Here is a 23,264-nt window from a genome sequence, read left to right on the forward strand (position 1 = left end):
GTTCTATTATTAAAACTCCATCTTTTCCATCTTATGTCCTTTTGACTTAATTCCATTCATTCCAAAAGTATGGCCCATTCGATTAATACTGATGTAGCACCTAGCTTGTGTCACCACTCACTGTGCTGGATGCTGGGACAAGCAGGGGCCAGGAAAGGTCTGGCCCCAGCCTCTCCAAGCAACAATCCTCTTATTCTCTGGTACTTTCTTACTTATATTGTCATGAAGAAATACAATTCATAGGGAAAATCTTCAAGTCTTACAGGGTTGCTAAGGAAACTACAGAAGTAAAGAAACAGCTTATAGCTCAAAATAAAAGCAGGAGAAAAAAGGCTCTCCTTTGGTAACAGTGTCCAGAAATAAAGAATACAAAGAATTAAGGAATCCTGATGAACTGCCAATCATGCACCCTTCACATTAAATTTGCAGATACACATCAGAAAGTAGTCAGCCATGACTTTACATTTATAATAAAAGAAAACACATTATCACAACAGATAATTTAAAATATAAATAGAACCTCTATTATATGTCTCACCAAAACTAATCATTCTGATAAAATATTATCTACCTAAAAATGTTCACAAATAGATTTGAATATTTAAACAAATCAGAGAGTCAATAAATATAATTTTTAAAAATCAGTATTAAATACTCAAAGTGAATTTGTAAAAGCAATAAATTTTAAATAAATATAAAGTTTAAAAAAACATATTTTGGGAGACAAAGCATTTCATCAATAAGTCAATAGTAGCAATTTCTCTGAAAGCATTGATGGGGGAGCTCCGCCAGGCAGGTCCCTTAAACTTACCTATTCACTAAGTATTACCTTCCCTGACCCTTGTGCCACTGATCTCAGTGTTACCTAGAGAATTAAATTACCTAAGATGCTCTTTTTTGTATCATTCCACTGTTATAAGATTTTTGCTGTTTAACTATTAAATAAATAAAACTTTACATATCCATAATGAATACAAATAATCCATTATAATATGTGGATGAAATATCCAAAGAATACATCAAATTTCAACTTGGCATTCCAGTTAAAATGGCTTTTACAAGAGTCTTCATAAAAGTGTCTCTGTATATAATCCAACTATTTCAATCATTGAGGTATTTGAAAACAGAAGATACATATCATGCACACAAGATAGGAAGTGACAGTTTCCCCAGTTATAAGACTACAAACTTATATTCCAAAAACAGTGGGAGGAAATACTTGTGATTTCACTTTATCATCAATAACTTCCTTAATAGATTAATTTTTTATGTTTCATCTCTAACAGACTATGGTTGGAATACATATTAATATGGCAAAGAATGGTCAATATTTTATCACCTGGCTATGTATTTATGTGTATGCCATAAAACACTGTTTTTTGTCACCATTCATTATGCTGGATGCTGGGATAAGGAGGAACCAGGACATCATCATAATATACTTCTGGAGAGCAGGAGTGGGGAACTTCTGGAATGGTCCTTATGTAGTAATCTATTAGGTAAAGGAATCCATCTAACCAGTAGTGAGGCTAAAGATGTGCTGACACATTTCTACTTTCTTAATCTAGTCCACAAAAAGCCATTCCAAACAATGAAAATAACAAAGTGCAGTAGGCTGTGGAGCTATCCTGAGAAGGTTGGACTCCTGGTTCCACCTTAGAAGACTCACTCAACCTCCTTTGCCTCAGTGTCCTCATTCACAGGACATAAGAGTCCCCCACAGAACTATCATGAATATTAAACCATTTAATGTCTATGAGTGTGCAAACATGGTAAGTCCTCAGTGGGATTAGTTACATCATTATTGTTGGTGCTCTGGGCAAAGAAAATGAGATTTAACCATAGCTAAAAACTACCTTTAGGACTTTTGCTTTTGACCATGATGGGGGTAACAGGAGAACTTAAATACTTAAATTTCTTAGAGTATTTAACGCTTGAAACAACCAAAAATAAGGTCCCTTAAACTTACCTGTTCACTAAGTATTCCCTTCCCTGACCTTTGTACCACTGATCTCAGTGTTACCTAGAGAATTAAATTACCTAAGATGCTCTTTTTTGTATCATTCCACTGTTATAAGATTTTTGTAAACCATTGAAACAATGGTTTACAAAACATTTGCTATTAAGCAACAAAGAAGAGTGAAATGCATAAGAAATGAGAGGCAAGAGATAAGCTTTATGACTGCTTAGATCTTAATCTTCAAAGAGTTCCCAGGACATGGAGCAGGAAAGGAAAACTGAGGAAGAGACCAGCGACTTCCTAAGTTGAAAATAGCATGAAGAGTCTGTTAGAATGAGGCAGCTAGAACTCCCAGGCAAAGAATAGGAGAGGAGAAAGATGGACTGCAAGAGAGTACAGGTGGTTTACAACAGAGTCCTAAAGCAATGAATGAGCTGTATATTGATAGAATGCACCCTTAAGGAAATCCAGCAAGACTAAGGAAAGAAGCTTCTAGAAGGACTAGCTAGAAGTAGCATTTCCCATGCACACAAGTTGGTCATGGTGACCATGTGATCATCCAGAATGAAGACCACACAGCTCACTAGTTTGGGATCAAGTACTTAGAGGATCTAACCTCAGTGGTGGGGAGGCATTGGTCCCAGATTAAACACTGCTCCGGTGAGGCTAAGACCTTGAAGCATTGACTTGCTGTAGTGCAATGTATCTTTGAATGAAGGAAAAGAATACAAGGATGCAAAAATATCTAGCATTCAACAAGGTAAAAGTCACAATGTCCAATAGCCAATTGAAGACAGGTGGAAGCTGGAAAACACCGCCCTCATGAGGAAAAATTACCAATCAAAATGTACACACAACTGAAAAATGTAATTGCCAGAGATACATGAAAGTTACTTAAAAGAGTGAAAGCTTCAAGATCTGAAATGAAAGATAAACTGAATAGATTCAAGGGAAATTAAACACTCAAGAAGAATCATGAACCTGAAGACATCAATAGAAAAATCCAAATTGAAATGAAGAGGAAAAAAAAATTTTTAAAAATGAGCTGGGCCTGGTGGCACACACCTGTTATCCCAGCAGCTCTGGAAGCTGAAACAGGAAAATCATGAGTTCAAAGCCAGCCTTAGTGATGGTGAGGTGTTAAGCAACTCAGTGAGGCCCTGTCTGTAAATAAAATACAAAATAGGGTTGGGGATGTGGCTCAGTGGTAAAGTGCCCCTTAGATCAATCAAAAAAAAAAAAATGAACAAAGCATCAGTAAAATGCAACTAATAAAATCCAAATACCTAATGTGTGGTAATTGATTCCCTTAAGGAATAATAGAGAGGGGGTCAGTTAAAAAAAATATCTGAAGAAACAATGTCTGAAAATTTTCAAATTTATTGAAAATTATGAACCCACAGATCCAAGTGACCCAATGAGACCCAAACACAAGAAACAGAAGAAAATAAAAGGAGTAGCACATAAGCAAATTACTCAAAATCCTTTTTAAAAGCTAGGGGAAAAAAAAGACATCTTACAGTCAGAGCAACATCAATAGAGATGGTTACAGATTGCTAGATTGCTAGAATGCTAGAAATGAATGCCATCAAAATCTGTGCTGGTTGAAAATAATTTGCACAAATAAAGGCAAAAATAAGGACTTTCAAACATAAAATGCTGAAAGAGTTCCTTGCAAGTAGATCAACACTATAAAAAAATGTTAAAAAGAAATAATTGAGGTAGAAGAAAAATGATTCAGAGAAATATGGGTCTATACAAAAGAATACAGAACATGAAAATTTTTACATAAGTGTGTGTGCATTTACATGTATGTACTCAATTTTTTTCAAGATAGGTATATTTTTAAAATATAGATGAAGTGGTATAGGTTTATACCCATCAAATTCTCTTTCTCCAAAAGCAATGATAAAACTGGAAGTGAGGATGGTCAAAAATAGTAACTAAAGGAATCTGGAAACTGACCAAAAGACATACAATAAATAGAGAAGCATTTGCTCAAGAAAATCTATTGAATCTCAGTAATGATAGTGGGAGCCTATATGATTATAGTCAGAGGCTGCCTCTACCTCTTCTTGGCACTAATCCTCTACTTGGGATGGGGAGTAGAGCACATGGAAAAATCCAATATCTCAGTTAGCCCGAGATTTCAACACCTGTTGGGCAGTAACAACTGACTGGTTGAGCAGCCAGCAGCTGAATAGAAAGGAACCATATTCATACTCGAAGTCAGGGAATACATCTCTGAAGAAGTGACATTTAAGCAGAGACCTGAATGGTAGGATATAAAGATGAAAAAAATTGAGAAGCAGCAGGATAAGCAGATAAACTGGATGTTAAGACTCCATAGTGAGGAATGTGCTTGGCAGAGGCATCAAAAGAAGCCATGGTGGGGAGGGAGCAAGATGTGGGGATGGCAGGAGGTGAGACTAGAAAAGTATGCAGGGGCATGGTCTTTCAGCATCTTCTGAGTCCTTCTGAGAAGTGTGTATGCTATCTTAGGAGCAATGGAGGTGAAAGATTGTAAACACATAATCAGTTACATTAGATGTGCATTTTTAAAAATACCTTTAGCTGCAATGTAACATAAATATAATATACTAATGGGTAGAGACAGGGAAACTAAAATTGGAAAGCAATTGCAATAATCCAGGAGAGTCTAGAAGTGCAGTAAGCTAGAGAGAAGTGAAATGATTTAGGGAATAATTTGGACATACAATTATGTGCAGATACAGAGATTTGTCAAGAGTGATTCCCATACTTATAGCATAAGTTCCTGATGAATGATAGAATCATTAACAGACATAATGAATACCAGAGGAAGAGTGTTTTAGGGCTAGATGTGAGTCAGTTCAAGAAAGCAATCTGGGACTCAGTAAGTTTTAAGTACCTGTAAGGCAACTAATTCACTAGCCAAAGATCACCTGTTTTCTCAATAATTGGACCTATTGTTTAACTCTGAGATCTAGAGATTATTACAGACTGCAAATTCTGGTAGTAATTAGTGATATTTAAAAATTGCTAAAAATGATTATGCATTTAAATTAAATTAGTTGCCATCATATATCCAACTTTGTCTGTTCCACTGTAAGTTATTAAATATGTATTGATATTTTTTTCAACATTTACTTTCAGCACAATCTTTAGTTACACTCTTTTTAGATCTAATAGTTTGCTAACAAGTTTAATCTGGGAGGCAATTAAAAATTCATCATTTGGAATTGTGCAATAAATGTGATAGAAATTAGAAAGATTAAAATAGCATTAAAATATGGCTTATTACACCCAAAAATATGATAGGCCGTTTTGTCTCATATGATTTTAGGGTAAGTATTAGTACTTTTCTACTTAACATCAAATAAAAACCTTAAGGTTATATGATTATAGCTCAGAATAGTTAATCTTTTTTATTCCTAGAGCAAGATATGTCTGCTATCTACACTGTGACACAAAGTGAGAATCAGAAGCCTTTTCCCATGTTCAGCCTGACTCTGTGAATCCACATTTATCCTCTCCTGCACAGGCTCCTTAGCAGTTGGAGGGCAAAAATCAAGCCTTATGGATCTTCCTTAGCATGGTAACTTGCACAGAGTAAATAGTCTGTAAATAGATACCATACTGAATAGAATTAGTACTTCTTCTAACTTAATTTGAGTATTTTGTATGTTTTTCAGAACAGGCTTAGACAATCTAGACCAGCATTCTCTAAAGACTAAAGATCATTATTAGCTGAAAAATTTTTCTTCATCAATGAAGGGAACTACTTCCACTCTCATCTCATGTTGTTATATTCCTATTAATGTATTTTCAAAACCCAAGTCTACCCAGAGTAGGGGCCAGTACTGGAAAGAAGGAGGTTCTATAAGTACCCTCTTCTCTCAAAATTCTCTTCAAATTTTTCAAAATACACATTCCTTATTTTTTTGGAATAACAATAACTGGCTTACAAATATTGACATATAGGGACACTGTTAAATAAAGTCTAATTTTTCACTGTCACAGTCAATACTTAAAAATAAAAAACAGTTACACATTTCACTCCATTCATTTTATTCTTGTGTGTGTATGTGTGTGTGTGTGTGTGTGTGTGTGTGTGTACTGGAGATGGAACCCAGGGGCACTTAATCACTGAGCCACATCCCTAGCCCTCTTTATATTTTATTTTGAGACAGGGCCTCACTAAGTTGCTGAGGCTGGCTTTGAACTTGCAATCCTCCTGCCTCAGCCTCCTAAGCTGCTGGGATTGTAGGCATTCATTTTATTCTTAATGCCTGACTTGAAATAAGGAGGAAGTACCAATACGTGAATGACAAACTCATAAATCCCAGAGCACTCACCATCTCTACATCTATCAATTCCACATTCCCAGCAATTCACTCAACGTTCTGCTTTCTTCCTTGCTGGCCTTATTCAAAGAATAGGCACATTAATAAACATAAAAGTACGATAAAACAATGGAGCCAGTTCAATACAACCTGATAGGAAAAGAACACATTGCTACAAGGTCACTAGAAAATGACACTGTACAGGAACCGCAAAAGTCAAAGAATAAGGCAGAACAGAAGGGCAGAATAGATCCAAAAGATAATCAACCTTGCTAAAGACCTGGGAGAGTCAGGCTTCAAAGCCCAGCATCGCAGAGGATGTGGATTTGGAGTTCTCAGATCATATGTTAATGTTATTAAAACCTTATGAAAGTGGATAACAAATGAAAGAGAGAACTTTTAAGAGTGAAATACAAGGGTGGGGACAAGTCTGCAGAGAATGCTGAAATTAGACAGATGGTGCTGCCAGGGAGGGGACTCTAAGAACAGCACTGCCACCCCTCCACCACCTCATCCTTGGTTTTAAAATGGTAAAAGGGCCTTTTAGGTAGGCAAAGCATATGTCAAGCTAGGAAACCCTGAAAACATACAATGTTTAAAGGAATAATGAATAGCATTGCAAGTGGAATTTAAAGAAATGAAACTGAAAAGAGAATTTGCATCTAAGAGTCATTATGTGCCAAGAAAAGCAATTTGGATGTTATTTGCAATACAAACAGCAGTGGAAATACAAATTGAAAAGAAAATAACTATCACTTTTGGTTATAAACTGTATTGTATTAAATTATTGTCAAAATAAGAATGCAAAGTTTTATGTTTGAGTAATTATTCTTACTACTAATAAAAACAAGACAAGGCAAAACCACTACTAATCAAGGATGTACTGTGGCTGTTTTACAAACTGTAGTCATTGTTAACACTTGTATTTTTTTACAGTAGGAGCTTTTTGTGGTGAACAGTTCCTTTTGCTGATCTCAGGGGTGCACACAGGTGCCATGATAGCTGCAGTCTTTCCAGGGATAAGGCTCACAACTTTGGTCTTTCTGCTATGAATGTTTAATACAAGGGACTAGAGTAAGACCTCCTCTTGAAGACCATCAAGGTAATGATAAATTCCCATCAAAAAGCATGTTATGCTTTCAAATCAGTTAACCTGAATCCATTTCCAAACTAATGGGAGAAGGAAGTGGCCACTTTCATGGAAGCGTCTCAGACACTTCAGCAGTGAGTACCTTGGTAAGTCCAGGAGACACTGGAAGGAAGGAAATGACAATGGCAAGAAGGAAAAGACCTGGACAGTAACACAACAGAATCTGCATTAAATGCTTCCAGAAAATATGGAAAGCAATGGAAGAGTTAGAAAACCAAATGGAAAGAGGGACCTGTATGTGATGCTACCAGGAAGCAGAAATGAAGCCAAGACTAACACAGTGATTCACCCTGGGAAGGAGCTCTTTGGATGAGTCTTCTGAAATCACTCATTGTGTGTGAGGTTCCCAAAGTGGAGAGGATAGTGTTCAATAACTCCCTCTGTATCACAATGCCATTGCCCCCTGCACTAAAAGAACCCATAAATTCCTGCTCCCATGCTTCGTGTTGCCATGAGCACTGACTATACTTTGCATCTGGAATGTTATACCAAGGCCCATATGTTAAAGTCTTTGTCCCCAGCTTGGCACTTTTGGGAAGTGGTAGGACCTTTGAGAGATGGGGCTTAGTAGGAAGAAGTTAGTCCATTTGGGATGTGCCCTTGAAAGGGGATATTGCAACCTCAGGGCTCTCCTTTCTCTTTTTGCTTCCCAGCCACCATGAGGTAAATAGCCATGTGACACCACATACTCCTTGACATTATGCAGTGTGCTGCGACAGTCCCAAAGCATTGGGGGCCAATGACCATGGACTAAATCTCTGAACCTGTGAGCCAGAAAAAGATTTCTTCTTCTAAGTTTGATTATTTCAGGTCTTTTGTCACAGTAATGGAAAGCTGACTAATACCAGCACCCTCCGCAGTGCCGATCTCACTATCCATGAATATTCCTTCACTTTTTTATGTAATTTTATAACTTCTTGTTAGACAAAGCAAATAAAGAATTTTAGAATCATCTCTCACACCCTGCACTAGGCATAGTTCTCTCAAGAAGTCAGTGTCCAATAAATTTTTATATAATAAGGGGATAAAGAAACAACTACATGTATAGTATAGCAATGATGAGAATCAAATTTGGAAGAAATACGTGAATCTGTTCTTAAATGTAGATCCAATATGTAATAGTTTGGGCATGGGGTGTGGAAGGCCAACCTGACAGAAAACCAAGTCACTGGCTTAGTCCCCAGTTTTCTAGACAATATTTTGTTAATTTTTTTTCTTTTATGTTAATTTAAGAAATATCAAAATTGCAACAATATGATTAACTCACACCTCTATTTCACTGAATGCTTGTAGTCTGTGCTTTCCTTGGCTGCATATTTCACTACTTTTACCATTAGTTGAGAAAAGAGGGAAAATGTAATACCCAAATGACATTTCCAAGCTAAAATTAAATTAAGTTGCAGGCACTGTAAAAAACAAGGTTCCACTGGGAAGCAAACAAAAAAGTGGAAGGAAAACAGAGTCATCCTAGAGTATGGGGAAAACAGGACAATTGCACCTAGCAGCCACCATGTGTCCCATAGGAAGGGCCATCTCAGCATCAGAAACAGCACCATCAGTCACAGTAAACTACTGTTGTTGATTTGAACATCATTACTTTTTTTAAAGTGCTGACTTTGAAGCAATTATCTGGCTAACCTCTGAAAATCTAAAGGTAAATAAAGCTCCATTCAAGTCCTCCTTTGGAAGCCAGGTTCCTTATGGAAGCTTTTTGTTTAAAAAAAAAAAAATTCTACTCCAACAGCAGTGTAAGGCATGAAGAGCTGCTTCCAGTTTCAGTGTAGGTTTTACAATATGTCACTCTGATGCTGATTTCAGGCAGGGATAAGAATACTTACTGTATGCACATCCATACACTTCAATCCGCATGCCAATCCTGCCCTTGGAGTTACAGGCTAAAGGCAGGAAACGCAAGAACCTGGCTTCCAAGGGAGGCTGAAGTCTGTAATGCACCACGCTGTCTGAGTTTGTGTTTCCTGGAAAGCCCTGGGAGAAAACAGAAAAAAGGGATAAAATATCTGTGAGATGCTATCTCCTCATCAATGATCAATGCCTTGTTCACTTTGTTAATATGCAAAACGTGCTAGTGTTTAAGCAGATGTGATCCCCTCTCCCTAGTCCTTGTATTAATAACCATTGCCCAAGGTCCCTTATTTCCAGGATTGTTTAAATTTCACAAGCACCATTAAACCAGCTATACACATACTACTCTCAAAGGCTTGCTTTTAGAAAGTAGTTCACCCCTTAATCCCTTTTACTAATCTTCAAGTATAGCAACAGAAACACAGGAAGCCACATTCCCTGGCCCTGGAATAATAAAAATCTAGGGCCAATGTGGGTATATAAAAAGGGGTCTTAAAAGCCTCTGGATTGATCTGTTCTTATCATCCATGTTGTTTGAAGAACTGCATCATTAGAATATTGTTGAAATAAAGCATTTCTAAAACTCAATATTAAGTTGCAGGCTTTTACTGCTTAGTTTTACCTCCTGCTGGAAATATTAAATCAAGAAAGAAGACAGGTTTCTCTTACTCAGCAGAATGTGAATAGCTCAGGTTTCTCAGTACTACTCCCTTCCCAATCAGAAGGAACATTTTATCAGATATTTGGAAATATAATGTTTGCTTGCAAAGAGGTTGTAAATAAAGAAAAAGCTAGAAAAAATATTTCCAGTGGCATCAAGACTGTATATTTAAAATAATGTATTTGTATTGAAAACAATACTAGATATGTTACAAATATAAGTGCATGTAGCTTAATATATGGCCATAAATACATTTTCTGAAAAATAATGAATTAAGTCCCCATATTTGAAAAGTTATGCAAAAGAATAAAATAAGTGTATTTAGCATTATGGAATAAAATGCCTTAATGAGTGTTTAATAGTGTGTGCACATCTTATGGGCAACTTGAAGAAACTGCTTGCTCAGAATTAAACGAAGCATTGAACTGTATGTCCATACAATTTTGAGGGCATTTTAACAATTCAGACAATAGCATTTTCCCATTAGCTTCCTCTATGTATTGAATATAGTAACATGTAAAATAGGATATTTTGACAAAATTTAGAAAACTTTCTCATTGAGAAATGCCATTGACCTTAAGTATCATGATTTTGCATTTAGGTTAGTATTAAAATAGTCTAAATGTATGAAATTATTTTACTTACCACCTGGATCAGTCTGGGGTGGGTTTGGAGAATGTCTATGATCAGCGAGGCCCTTCTCAGGGCCCTGATCCATTATACTCATATCCCCAGCACCTCACAAGGTACATATATCCTGATGGTGCCATGCATGCCATGAACTTGTCACCACTGATTACATCTGTCTTATTTCCCAGGTGATTTAAATTCTATCCATGACCAGTTCAGTTCAAGCAAATGGAAGGCATTCAATGGCTTTGCTGCAGGATAGATGTTCCTTGACTTACAATGGGGCTATACTCCCAATGAATCCACTGTACATTGAAAAAATGGCGACCCAAAAAGGCATTTAATACACCTAACCTAAAAAACAGTATATCAATTCAGGATACTGACGGGTGAGTATCTATTTGTTCCCCATGAGATGCATGAATGACTGAACTGCATCTCACTGCCATTGCCCAGCACTGTGAAGAGTACTGGATCAATATAATATTCTGGGGGGAAAATCAAAGTTCAAAATTCAAAGTACAGTTTCTACTGAATGCACACAGCTTTTGAACCATTTTGAAAGTCCTAAGTGGAACTGTTATAAAGTCAGGGAATATCTGCATCAGAAATTCTTCAAATTTAATCATATGTGCTGGACTGAAAGGAGGAAAAGAACCATGATACGTGCTTCTTACCAACAATGACCATTCTTTTTTCTTTTCTTTTGGTACTGGGATTAAACCCAGGAGCCCTTAACCACTGAGCCACATTCCCAGTCCTTTTTTTTTTTTTTTTTTGAATTTTGAGACAGAGTATCACTAAATTGCTGAGGCTGGGTTTGAACTTGTAATCGTCCTGCCTGAATCTCCTCCCAAGCTGCTGGGAAGACGGGCATATGCTATGGCGCCCAGCAACACTCACCATTTTAAAGAGTCCTTGCCTAACAGATACTTGTGCATTGACTCAAAGTCAGGGCTAACAGGGCCATTTCTAGTCTTAGTCATTCTCTCTGTTGCAGGTTCTTTGTCCTCCTTATAGACCAAGCTGAATCAAAGCGACTTTATACAAATTCATTTCTAGATGTGCCATTCTCAAGGATTCAAGGTCCTTTCTTATTTTGGGGCACTATAAAAGCCAGCCAGTGAATCACCATTTCTTAACTAAGTAATAAAGGGCCTTTGTCAGTCTGAGTCTAAATCATTTCATGTGTTCACATGTGTTCCCTCCTCAAGAGCAGGGCTGCTTGAGCTTCAGAATGTATGTTTTGTCCATTTCAGCACAGGTCCTTTATTCTGGTGTGCTGGCAGAAGAAACAGGGGCACTGAACCAGGTCATCTCATCATAAAGCTCCAAGGCAGAAAAAATTAAAGAAAATAAGATAAGAAATCAGGCCCTAAAGAGAAGGCCCATGCTACCTGTGCAGAGCAACACAACATCACCGCCTTGAGTTGGCACCAAAGGCCACATGTCAGGCTAGCTCCTGGCTGATTCTAGGAATTTGGATTTGGGGAGGTTTCTTGCCAAACCCAGAAACTGATGAGAGTGATGGCCTGTTACCTAAACCACCAGGATAAACAATGTGGATTTTGTTGAGCAGCTGCTTTGTTTCTGGGAATGCTGAGTTTCATATTTGCTACACAGAGTTGATACATGACTGGCCTTTTCATAAAAATCCTGGTATCCCAGGCTGATTGTCAACATTTTATGTGTGTCCTCAAAAGTCACTGCTAGAGGATCTGAGCATTTCCTGTGCAGCTCCACTCAGGGAAGAATCTGGGGAGCTAGTGTCTGGTTTTCTCCAGATCTTGCACCTAGCTGATCAGGGTCTGTACCCTACAGTTGTAAAACTCATGTGCTGCATTCTGTGAGTCTCTTGGTGAATCACTGAACCCAGGGGTGGTCTTGGAAACCTGAGACAAAGGACAAATCAAGTGCAACATGCAGAGGCAAAGACTCAAAACTGAAGGAGCCTAGGACAAGCGCTACCTCGATGAGAACCATACTCAGCTAGCTCTGTATCACTGCCCTTCCTTCCACCTTTCTTACTCAAAGGATTCTTTCCCTGCACTTCCACACTTTGTGTAATAATCACAGGGCAGAGGAAGGTTCTTGGCATGCTTGTACTTCTAGAGAACTAGGGCAGCTCTATATCTTTCTCAACATGTTGCTCATTTGGCTAGTTCATTGCTTCTGAGAATGACATCATTATTGTGCTTACAATAAAGTATTCAAATAAATAAATGCACTGATGTTTTTATTAACTGTAAGATTTTGGTAGACTAGTTTAGGCGAAGTATGCTGAGGGCCATTGCCAAGTAGGAATGACGCATCAAAATTTCCTTGCCAGCGTACCCCATGTTAAATGGATTTCACACCATGTTAAATGGATTTCACTGTTGACATTGCATGTAAAATGACCTTGCTCAAGGACCAAGGCGGATCCGGGTTTAGAGCTGATCAGGTTTGAGGAAGTAACCTGCTCCTTGAGTTTAAGGCATTCCCAGTTTAAGACAATGGGTTTTAGGGAAGTTGGAGGTTGAAGATTATTGCTGCTGGGATTAGGGTGTTCCTGCTGCTTGTTCCCATTGAGTTCTCCCGTGAGATTCAAATGGGATTTTGGAAATAGCCTCGTGGAGTAGGTGAATTGTGCAGGCAGATTTAGATGGCCCCTGAGCATGTGTGGAGGCTGGTGTGAGTTCGGGAATAAAGAATTGCTGTTTGAATCCACAAAGTGTGGGTGCCTCCTGATCTTGTGCCAAGCCCAGACTTTGGCAGAAGTATGGTAGGACTAATCCTTAGATTTACACACACTACAGTGTGTTTATAGGGGAACATACTATCACCAAGTTTGGTACCTTTCATTAAAAAAAAAAATAAAGGAGGAGGAGAAGGAGGAGGAGGAGGAAGTTGTTGTTATTGTTGTTGTCATTTCTGAGTGGTGGTTCCAGTTCTGCATTCAAAGAAAGTTCGTTGAAAAAACATTTAGCCTGGGGCTGGGATTGTAGTTCAGTGTAGAGTGCTTGCCTAGCATCTGTGAGGCACTGGGTTTGATTCTCAGCACCATATATAAATAAAATCAATAAAGGTCCATCTACTACTAATATACATATATTAGTAGTAATATAACAATATAAAAATATTAGTATATATATACATTTATATTATATATACATTTATATATAGTATATATGTATATACACTATATATATACACACACAAATCAAAACACATAAATGTTTGTGTATATACACATAGAAACACTTAAAAATATGTTAAAATAAAATTACTATTTTTTAAATTATGCATCTTAAGTTAATCTGGTTGTTTTACTGATCAAATAAAGATGGCATTTTTCTTGGCACTTTAAATTTGAGTTGTCACCTAGTTACTATAGGCTTAAACAGATAAACAAAGGATTGCAAAGGAAGAGCCTGGAGGTCATTTAGACAAATAAACCAGGCACAGAGAAACAAACAAAGCATAATCTCACTCATAGGTGAAATCTTAAAAAGTTGATCTCTTAGAAGTTAAGAATAGAATAATGATTACCTGAGCCAGGGAGAGTAGGGCTAGAGGTGAGCATGGTTGCTCATGAATACAAAGTCAAATTTAGATGAAAAAAATAAACTCTGGTGTTCCATTGAAAGATAGGGTGACTATGGTGAAAATAATATAGATTTCAACATAGCCAGAAGAGGGGATTTTGAATGGTTTACCAGAAAGACATGATAAATGTTGGAAATAATGGATATGTCAATTACCTTGTTTTTTTTGTTTTGTATTTTTTGGTACTAGCGATTTAACCCAGGGGAGTTTAAACACTGAGCAAGGATTTTGAGACCAGGATTACAAAAAGAGCCTGAAGGTCCCTAAGTTGCTTAGGGCCTCAGTAAATTGCTAAAGCTGGCTTTCATTTGCTATTCTTCTGCCTCAGCCTCCCAAGCTGCTGGGATTGCAGGCCTGTGCTACCATGCCCAGCAATTACCTTGTTTTGATCTTCACAGTACATATACATGAATGGAAATATCACACTCTGCCTCACAAATATGTACAATTATCATGTGTCAATTAAAAATGAAATAAAACTTATCTTTAAAAAGCTATTATGCCAGTTCAAGAAACAAAGAGAAAATAAGAAAAGAGGGAGGGAGAGAAGAAGGAAGGAAGGAAAGAGAGAGGGAAGGAGGGAGGATGGGGAGAAGGAAGGAAAAAAAAGGAAGAATTATACAGATTAAGAAAATCCATTTTATAACTCCTGGGCAAATCACAATGTATGAAGTCATAGGAAAATGACCAGTCTGTCTCCAAATGTTCCTTCACTTCTGCCCTATAGTATCTGAGGGGCTATCAAGATGTTAAAAACTTCATTTACTTGAGTCTTGAAAGCTTTTCAATCTTTAGAAGTCTTTAGCAGAAATGTGGTTAGGGTCTTAAATCCATATACCCTTCCACAGGTATTCACATAGTGACCATCCTGGACAGGTAACTGAAAGCTCAGTCCTTGTCCCCAATGCCAATTAAATAATGAGAACATAGTTTTGAGAAAAAGGAAAAAGTTGTTTTATTGCTTTGCTAGCAAAGGAGAAACACAGGGGACTCTAATCCCTGAGGCTGTGATTCTACCCATCAGGGGAAAACAGAGGACTTTCAAAGGAGCTATACAAAGGCTAACATTCCAGGTGTGCCCTGACAGAGGGTCCCAGGGAAAGGTGAGGTACATTTGGATTCACTTCTTAATTTGGGAGATATTTACTTCCTAGATTCCTAGGCAGACATCTCCTTCCTGTGGAACACAGATAACTGAAGGTGATCTTGTTTCTGGCCACCCAGGTTAGGGAGGGGGAGAGGGAGAAGAGGAAAAGAACATGTCTTTTTAAAAATAAGCCTCAGAGCATATATTGAGCTTATATTCAAAAGGTGAAGTGGCCCACTATTACAAGTGGCCTGCGGGGCCAGGATAGGCATGGCAGGTGCAGCTGCTTTCCTAGTGGAGCTTCCATTCCAGCATCCTTTATTCCTATCTGAGACCAATACATCACACTCCATGATCAGAAAACAGTGCTCATATCTAAGAAGATGAAATGACAAAGGGATTTCTGTGCCCCCATCCTATTTTGCCTCAGGCTGATTCTGTGGACAGAACGAACGTAAACCATTGGGAAAGACAGTGCTGGGGTAAATGCTTCTATACCAAGTCTTTCTAAGATGGTGTTATGGTCTTACCATTTTTCACTTTTATTGTACAACTGTCTCTTCTCTGGGTACATTTCAGAGAAAAATCTTAAGCGAGCATTCAGCTAAACCCATAAAAACGTACTGTAGTGTGATCAAGTGGTTATTTTAACAATTTATAATTATAGCTTCTAATATAAAAGCTGCTTCACATTTCACATGTCGGGCTTGTTAGGAGTCAGATAAATTCCTGAATGTGTGCAATCTCTATTATATTTCTGTCCTGAGCTATTTTTCTTAAACATTTTTATACTGGCTTTTAAGAGAAGAATTTAAGGGAAAACTTTGACTGCTGTATTTTATTCTTATTTATTTAAAATTTTTATTGGTGCATTAGAATTATATAGAATAGTGGACTTCCTTGTCACATATTCATACATGCACATATTCCAATCAGTTTCATTTCCCAGCACTTCCCTTTTTCTCCCCTCCTAGAGTGGTAGAAGTTCCAGTGAAAGGTTGGCATTTTCCATTCACTGTCCACTGCTCAGAGGTTCACTTCAGAACTAGCATCCTCTGTCTTCTGTTGCTCTGCCTTTCTTGTCTTTGAACCTGCCTCAGGCCACGTGTGCCTCCTTTCCACAGGTTACAGGCCCTGAGGGGTCTCTGTTCAGATTCCTGGTTTCTAAGAGGGACACAATGGGAGGGCCAGGGGAGTGCCCACAGGGTCCCATGATGACAACAAGTGAATAGAGAACTAAGGACAGCAAGAATGCTCAGAGCTGCTGTCCCCAAGCTTCCTCTCCTGGGCAGTGCCCTGATTGAGGCAGAAATAGATGCTCAGATATTGAGTGCCTCAGACCTTTCTGCCATATTTGAATTCTGTATAAATTTAGTGAGACAATGATCGATTTTTTTGGTAGGAAAAAAAATTCTTTTTTAAATCCAGAAGATCTAATTCAGAGTTCCTGACCTGTTCTGATTCTAACTGTGTATTAATCTCTGAATCTCAATTCTGACAACTACTTCCTGCCCCCACCCACAGGGAAGATGTGATAGTGTTTTACCCACTGTATAAAAACACTTTCATCGTCCAGAGCTCATGGGATGAGGCAAAGGAAGAACACTGTGAAAGAAGAAACAACAGCAGCAGAAAGAGAAGTTTTATCTTCCTGTAATAGCAATATATGTACTTTATTTTGGAAAGCACCAGGAGTTGGGTGCCCCAGGACCCAGCTTTCCATATGCTGATGGACACGTGGGAATCTGAGCAGAGTGCTCAGTTCACCATCACCTAACAGAAAACAGTTCATTTCCCTAATTTACAAGGAACCAAGGCAGGTATATTTTTAAACTGTGCTGAGATAGGAATAAGGTCTTAATTTCTCTTGGTCTGAGCAAGAAAAATAAGGTGGAGACTAAAAAGAAAAAGCTGATGTTGACAGAAAATGGATATTTTTATTACAAATAAATGCAGTTTAGGAACACTAAATGTTTTCCTAAACAGTCTTTCTAGAAGGTTTTTCTGACTCCCATATATTAATAAGGTATCAGGGAGGCGGTCTCCTGGGCACTGGCTCACTACTGCTTGGCTTGAGTTCTCTCAGCACCCCCCTACCTTTACTTACAATCCCATAATCCCACATTTGCCTTGGTGCTCATGATCATCAGCCATGGTTTATGGCTAGCTAAATCCTACCATGTTAAAAAAAAAAAGCACTAAATGAGGAATTCACGCAACAAATAATTTAGGCAGAAGAAGACATCCTTCTTTTACCTTCTTTTTTAAACACCAAATAACTTTTTAAAACATGAATTAAAAGATGTGTCAAAGATGTTCAATCATGCATAAGTAAATTTGAAACTAAAACTCTCCAAATGCCTCCCTTGGGCCCTTTAGTGCTTACAATTTACTAAAGGACCTTTATTTAATCCCCCCCCCAAGTGAATGTAATTTCACTTATATAATTTTGGTATGTTTTATGAAAAAGACAATCAAACATGCCACTATCACCTTTTCTATTACTATGAAGAGTTAGGTTGACCTTTGTTCAACACATTTTTTGGTATGATTTTTAAGTCTCAGTTTACTAAACTAGACTAATTATAAAACTATGATGTATCATAACATAATTATTCATCATTACATGATGGGGAATGTTCTGAGAAATGTGTCACAGAGTATCCCATCATTGCGCAGGCATCACAGAGTCCATTTACACAAATAGATGATATAGGAAAATTGCTTAATGTGATCACTTAATGCAATCAAGAGACATAATAAGCAGGAGCTGTATGAGGCTGCTGGCAAATTAATTGGTCTTACAGTAAACTTTTAAAAATATAAGCAAAAGGAGCACACACTAAAATAATGATAAAAAATATAGTACAGTAATTCTACAATCCAGTAACACAGTAATTATCATTCTTAAGCATTATTCTATTTACATAACTATATGTGTTACACTTTTTATAAGACAGTGCAGAAGGTTTATTTACACAAGCCTCCTTGCTTACATGTGAGTAATGCATTGCACTACTCCAGTTACCACATTACTCCCTTATAATAGGAACCACCATCATATATATGGTCCATCACTGCCAGAAATGTCTTTGGCAGGGCTTGACTGTCCCAGTGATATAAACCCCATCAGTGCAGCTTAAATACCAACATGCTCAAAGAGAATATAAGTGATCCACAATACTCCTAGGAGCTGCAAAATTTTGCTTGTTGAATGTATTAATCGTGTTTATCTCATCTACTGCTTTTCAGTCTTTTATGACATCGTTCTGTTAACATAGCTGTCCTTTTCATTTCAACAATAATCTGGTGATTTAATACTAGGACTAATGTGAAATATTGTCTATCAACTGCTCCCTATCATGGTCCAGAAATTAAGCTGTAATATGCCCTATACACAGTGAACCATTGCTTTTAGAAAAGCAAGCAGCTTTCCTCTAGAAATGAAGTCAATATTTCACTTACAACATTAAGTAAAGGCTGACCAGTGAGGAGATGATCTAGGCATAAAAATGGGTGTTGGAACATGGTTATGGGAAGCCACACTAGTGTCTGAGGCAGATGAGAGGTCACACACAACACAGCACTGGAGCTGTGACTAAAATGCAGCAGATGACCTTTGCTGTGAGGTCAGGCCACATTGCACAGAGGATGAGGCTGCCCTGCTTCCTTCCCCACTCCAGGTCTTAGGACTTCAGTAAAGTGCAGTTTAAACATTGGAAAGGAGAGGGCATTTCAGACAAGGGAATCTCTGTGCAGGACACTGAGACATGGAAAGAGATGATGTGACTATGGGACCAGTGGGTACTGGATGGCACTTGGCTGTAAAGAGAAGGAGGAGAAAGTTGATTCCAGGCAGGTGGATTAGAGACACACTACAGTGATTCTGGAATATCAAAACAAGTAAGGGAGTCTGGATCCCACAGCAAGGCAGAGCTAAGGAAGTCTTTCAGGCTGAAGGGAAAAGGCAAAATTGGTCCTCAAGAAGACTGCAGGGAGGGACTGAAGGAAAGGCTTGCTGGGAGCAGGCTAGGTGAGTTTGCTTCAAAAGACAAAATAGTAGAAGATTCCTATTTTAAATACAGTATCAGAAGCTGAGATAATGAACAATCAAGAATGGGTGACAACAGAGATCCTTCTTCATTTGGAATACACCAATTCTTTGAAGCTGCTACAGTTTCAAGTTGGGTTGGCTCCTAGAGCACAATTAGGTTTTGGTTACCCTCTTTTCTAAACAGCTACAGTTAAATAAAAGTGATAGTAAGCTGCCCTTCCTCCTGGGAGAGGGGTGCAGGCCAGCCTTCTCTCTGTTTCCTCCTCTGAAGACTAGGCTCATCACCTGAGCCCTTCAGAGCCTGTCCAGGTCCCTGAGCCCCTGGTCCTTTCATAATCTGTCAGAGTGGTGAGCCAGGCTTTCCTGCTTACGAAAGCCCTGCCTTTCCCCCCTCTAGGTCTCTGTTGGGAAGAAATATGGGCCAGGGCTTCAGAAGCCACCCCAAACAGAGCCCCTCAACCCTAATGACCTACAGTTGCCAGCAGCCTCTAGATAAGACTAGTTAGTGCCAGTGGGGTTTGAGAACATGACCCAGAAGAAACGGTCATATAGCTGTGGCCTAAGGATTACAAGTTTACAGTCTGTCTGGGCAACTTAGCAAGACTATCTTAAAATAAAAAGGGCTGGGGATGTAGCTCAGTGGTAAAGCACTCGAGCCATAGATGCCATTCTAAATACTGGAATTTAAAAAAGAGAGAGAGATATGGATTATTTAGTGAGTCCATGAAGTGGCCTCACTTTGCCCTGAGTGAAGATCACAACCACATGTCCCTCAGGGAAAGCCAGACAGAAAATGGTAAGTGTAGGTCATGAAAATGGGCATAGATGGGGAAGAACTGGGGAAGAGAAGGGTTTCAGTGTTGGGTAACTGTGAGCATCTTCAGTGCCCTTGAAATCTTAAGTGGCAACATGTTCTGTCTTCAGCAGCATCTGGAGGGATTGAGCTGTCCCTCAATGGGAGGAGTAGAGCTATCTGGAGGAAGCATGTACAGTTAAGCACAGCTTACTAGTTTTCTATAAAAGTGATATTAACCACGTGCAGGCCAAAAGCCTTCTTTGCACATGATAGGTGGGCAAAGCAAAGATGCTTTTCATTCAGCAGTGACTGAAATTTATATTTTTGTTTCCAGTTGAAAAGCATGAAAAAAGGACAAATAAAAATATAGAATACTAAAATATACAAAGTGCACTTTTGCAACAGATTTGCTACTAAAACTATGATTTTTAAAATAAAGGAGAATAATGGCAATGAGATGGTAGACAAGTGAACTCCAGGACCTTGATCTCTCATAGAAACATTGAACAACTAGAAACACTAAAATAACTTTACAGGAGAATAATGAAAATTTTAAAAGAAGCTGAATTCCCAATGGTAAGAAATTTTTGACATTTTTACTTGTCCCTGCCATATGTTGCAGTTTGGGGAAAGAAGCAGCTGGACTCTCAGTTACTTGCACAACCCAGAGACAGCAGAGAAGAATGATTTGCATTCTTTTTTGAGGAACTGGTCCCTGAAACACCAAACAACAAGAGCTCAAAGAGCCAGAAGTGGCTCAGAATAGGGGAAACCATTGGAAGTAATAGGTACAATTCATGAAAACCATTCTGATAGAAACTACAATGCCCAAGGCGGGAGACCACTGACTGAGGAATATGAACAGCTCAAGGTCCCTAGAAAAAGAAGGGTTAGACTCTCAGGGAAATTCAAATTGCGTGGAAGCAGCTGCATATAAGGAGTATTTAGCAAAAAAGGCACACGCAGGTCCTAAGGTGACACACAGGCATACGAAGAAGGCAAGAGAGAAAAGTGGTAGGAAAGTTATTGCATAAGAGTTCTTAGAAGGCACAAGTCTTCAAGCAGGCTGGCTAGTGAGGGCCTCCTCATGCATGGAACCAGTGATTTTCTTAAATGCTCAATTTTCAACAAATGATCATAAGACACACAAAGAAATAATAAAACTTGGTCTATTCAAAGGAACAAAATTTCCTGAAATTATAGGTTTGGACTTATTAGATGAAGTCGTTTTGCTTTTCTCTTTCTTTCTTTCTTTCTTTCTTGTGTGTGGGGGGGCAATACTGAGGATAAAACACAGGTCCTCTTTCATGTTAGGCAAATTCCCCACTGAACTGAACTTTTGGAATTTTATTTTGAGTCAGATGTCACTAATTTGGCCATGCTAGACATGAACTTTCAATTCTCCTGCCTCATTCTCAAATAAACAATGGCTGAAAGAGCCCATTATCATTAGACTTGCACTACAAAAAATGCTGAGAAGAGTCCTTCAAGTTGGAATGAAAGGATACTAGATAGTAACTCAAAGTCATACAAGAGTATCAAGTTCTCCAGTAAAACTAAGAACAAGGTTTATTGTCCCTAAAGCAAAGAGGTACAATAATACACTATGTCCCTGAATGCCCCCTTTCTGTTCCCAAAATACCTTGCCAAGTTAAGGGAACAATGATAGTAAGACTGAGCTTGAAAGTCCAGATGCATACCATCTCAAATGGCACTGGCTTTCTCTTATGCACACTGGGACTTGAAGCACACCAGTGTTATCTGTAGAAAGCTACTTTCTTGCATGTACACCAGGGAAGTTGCTTCTTGGGATGCTACACAGACAGGCTAAGCTAGATAATGCTGATGATGTCACTCTTCTGCAGCCTAATATACAAAACCCTTCTCTGAGTGGGGACAGACATGGAACAGAAGGCTTTGTGGAAAGGATATGTACCACTTGCCCATCTAGCCACCAATGAACAAAACACTGAGAGAAGAGGCACTAGCAGGCAAAGCACTGTGAGGGGCGGAGGTGCTGTCAGCCTGTTGACATTGAACTCTTTTTTTTTTTTTTTTGGAGCAGTCTTAGATCTTTAGCAAGCTTTCCCCAATGAACCACATATCTCCCATGCTGCACTCCATTGCTCTGGCACAACTGTACTATGGACGACATGGATAAGTTTAAGACCAGTTATTACTGTAGTAATATTATTATATTATTGTATTAGCAACAATTCATTTTTCTATAGGATTTGAAAAAATAATAATAATTATAATTCTATGTTGATGGGTACCAAATACATAAAGATGTAGTTTGTGATATCAGTGATATAAAGTGAAGGAAGCAGAACTATAAATGAGGAGTTTTGTGTGTGCTGATATTAAGCTGGTATCAGTTTAAAGTAGATTGTTTTTAACTTTTGGATGTTACATGTAATATCCATGATAATCATGAAAAATTACAGAATTCACACAAAAGAAAATAAGAAGGAAATAAAAACTATGTACAACAAAAACTCAATTAAATACAATGAAAGTTGCTAAAACAAAACACATGTAAGACAGAGAAAACAAATGGCAACCATAAACCCATCGCTAGAAGTATTACTTTAAATAAAAGTGGGTTAAGTTAATCAATATAAAGTTATAGACTATCATAATGATTAAAAAAAAATAAACAGGATTCAACTATATGCCCTACAAGGGACTCACTTTAGATTCAAGTACAGATTGAATGTGAAAGGATAGAAAAAGATAGTTTATGCAATTTGGAGCAAAGAAGAGCCAGGATTGGTTATTAGTAACACCAGACAAAAACAAATTATGCCAAAAATTGTTTCAAGAGACAAATAATATCATATAATGATAACATGGTCTATTTACCAAAATGACAAAACAATCATAATAGATATATATGTAGCAAACATCAAAACCTTCAAATTCTAAAAGAACAAATAAGAAATAAATTTTAAAATAATTTTTATGCCCTGGAAAAAAAAACCTTCAAATTAAATAGCAAACATTGACAATGAACAGAAATTGAAAATCTGAACAGAACAGAAATTAGACATACCCAAAAGAATGGTAGGAGACTTCAGTAGCATACATTCAGTAACGGACAGAATAACACAAAATCAAAATGAATTAGAAGACCTAGCCAACATCATC

General features: G+C 38.0%; 1 protein-coding gene across 1 annotated transcript in view; it reads right to left on the reverse strand.

The window, feature by feature from the left end:
- Positions 1-23,264, reverse strand: part of LOC144251463 (contactin-associated protein-like 3) — a 181,886-nt gene that overhangs the window by 126,481 nt on the left and 32,141 nt on the right. The window contains 1 exon segment of the mRNA XM_077794357.1: positions 9,274-9,421. Coding sequence (XP_077650483.1) covers positions 9,274-9,421 — 148 coding nt within the window.

The sequence above is a fragment of the Urocitellus parryii genome, assembly GCF_045843805.1.
Source record: "Urocitellus parryii isolate mUroPar1 chromosome 13 unlocalized genomic scaffold, mUroPar1.hap1 SUPER_13_unloc_8, whole genome shotgun sequence".
In the NCBI taxonomy this organism is placed as follows: Eukaryota; Metazoa; Chordata; class Mammalia; order Rodentia; family Sciuridae; genus Urocitellus; species Urocitellus parryii.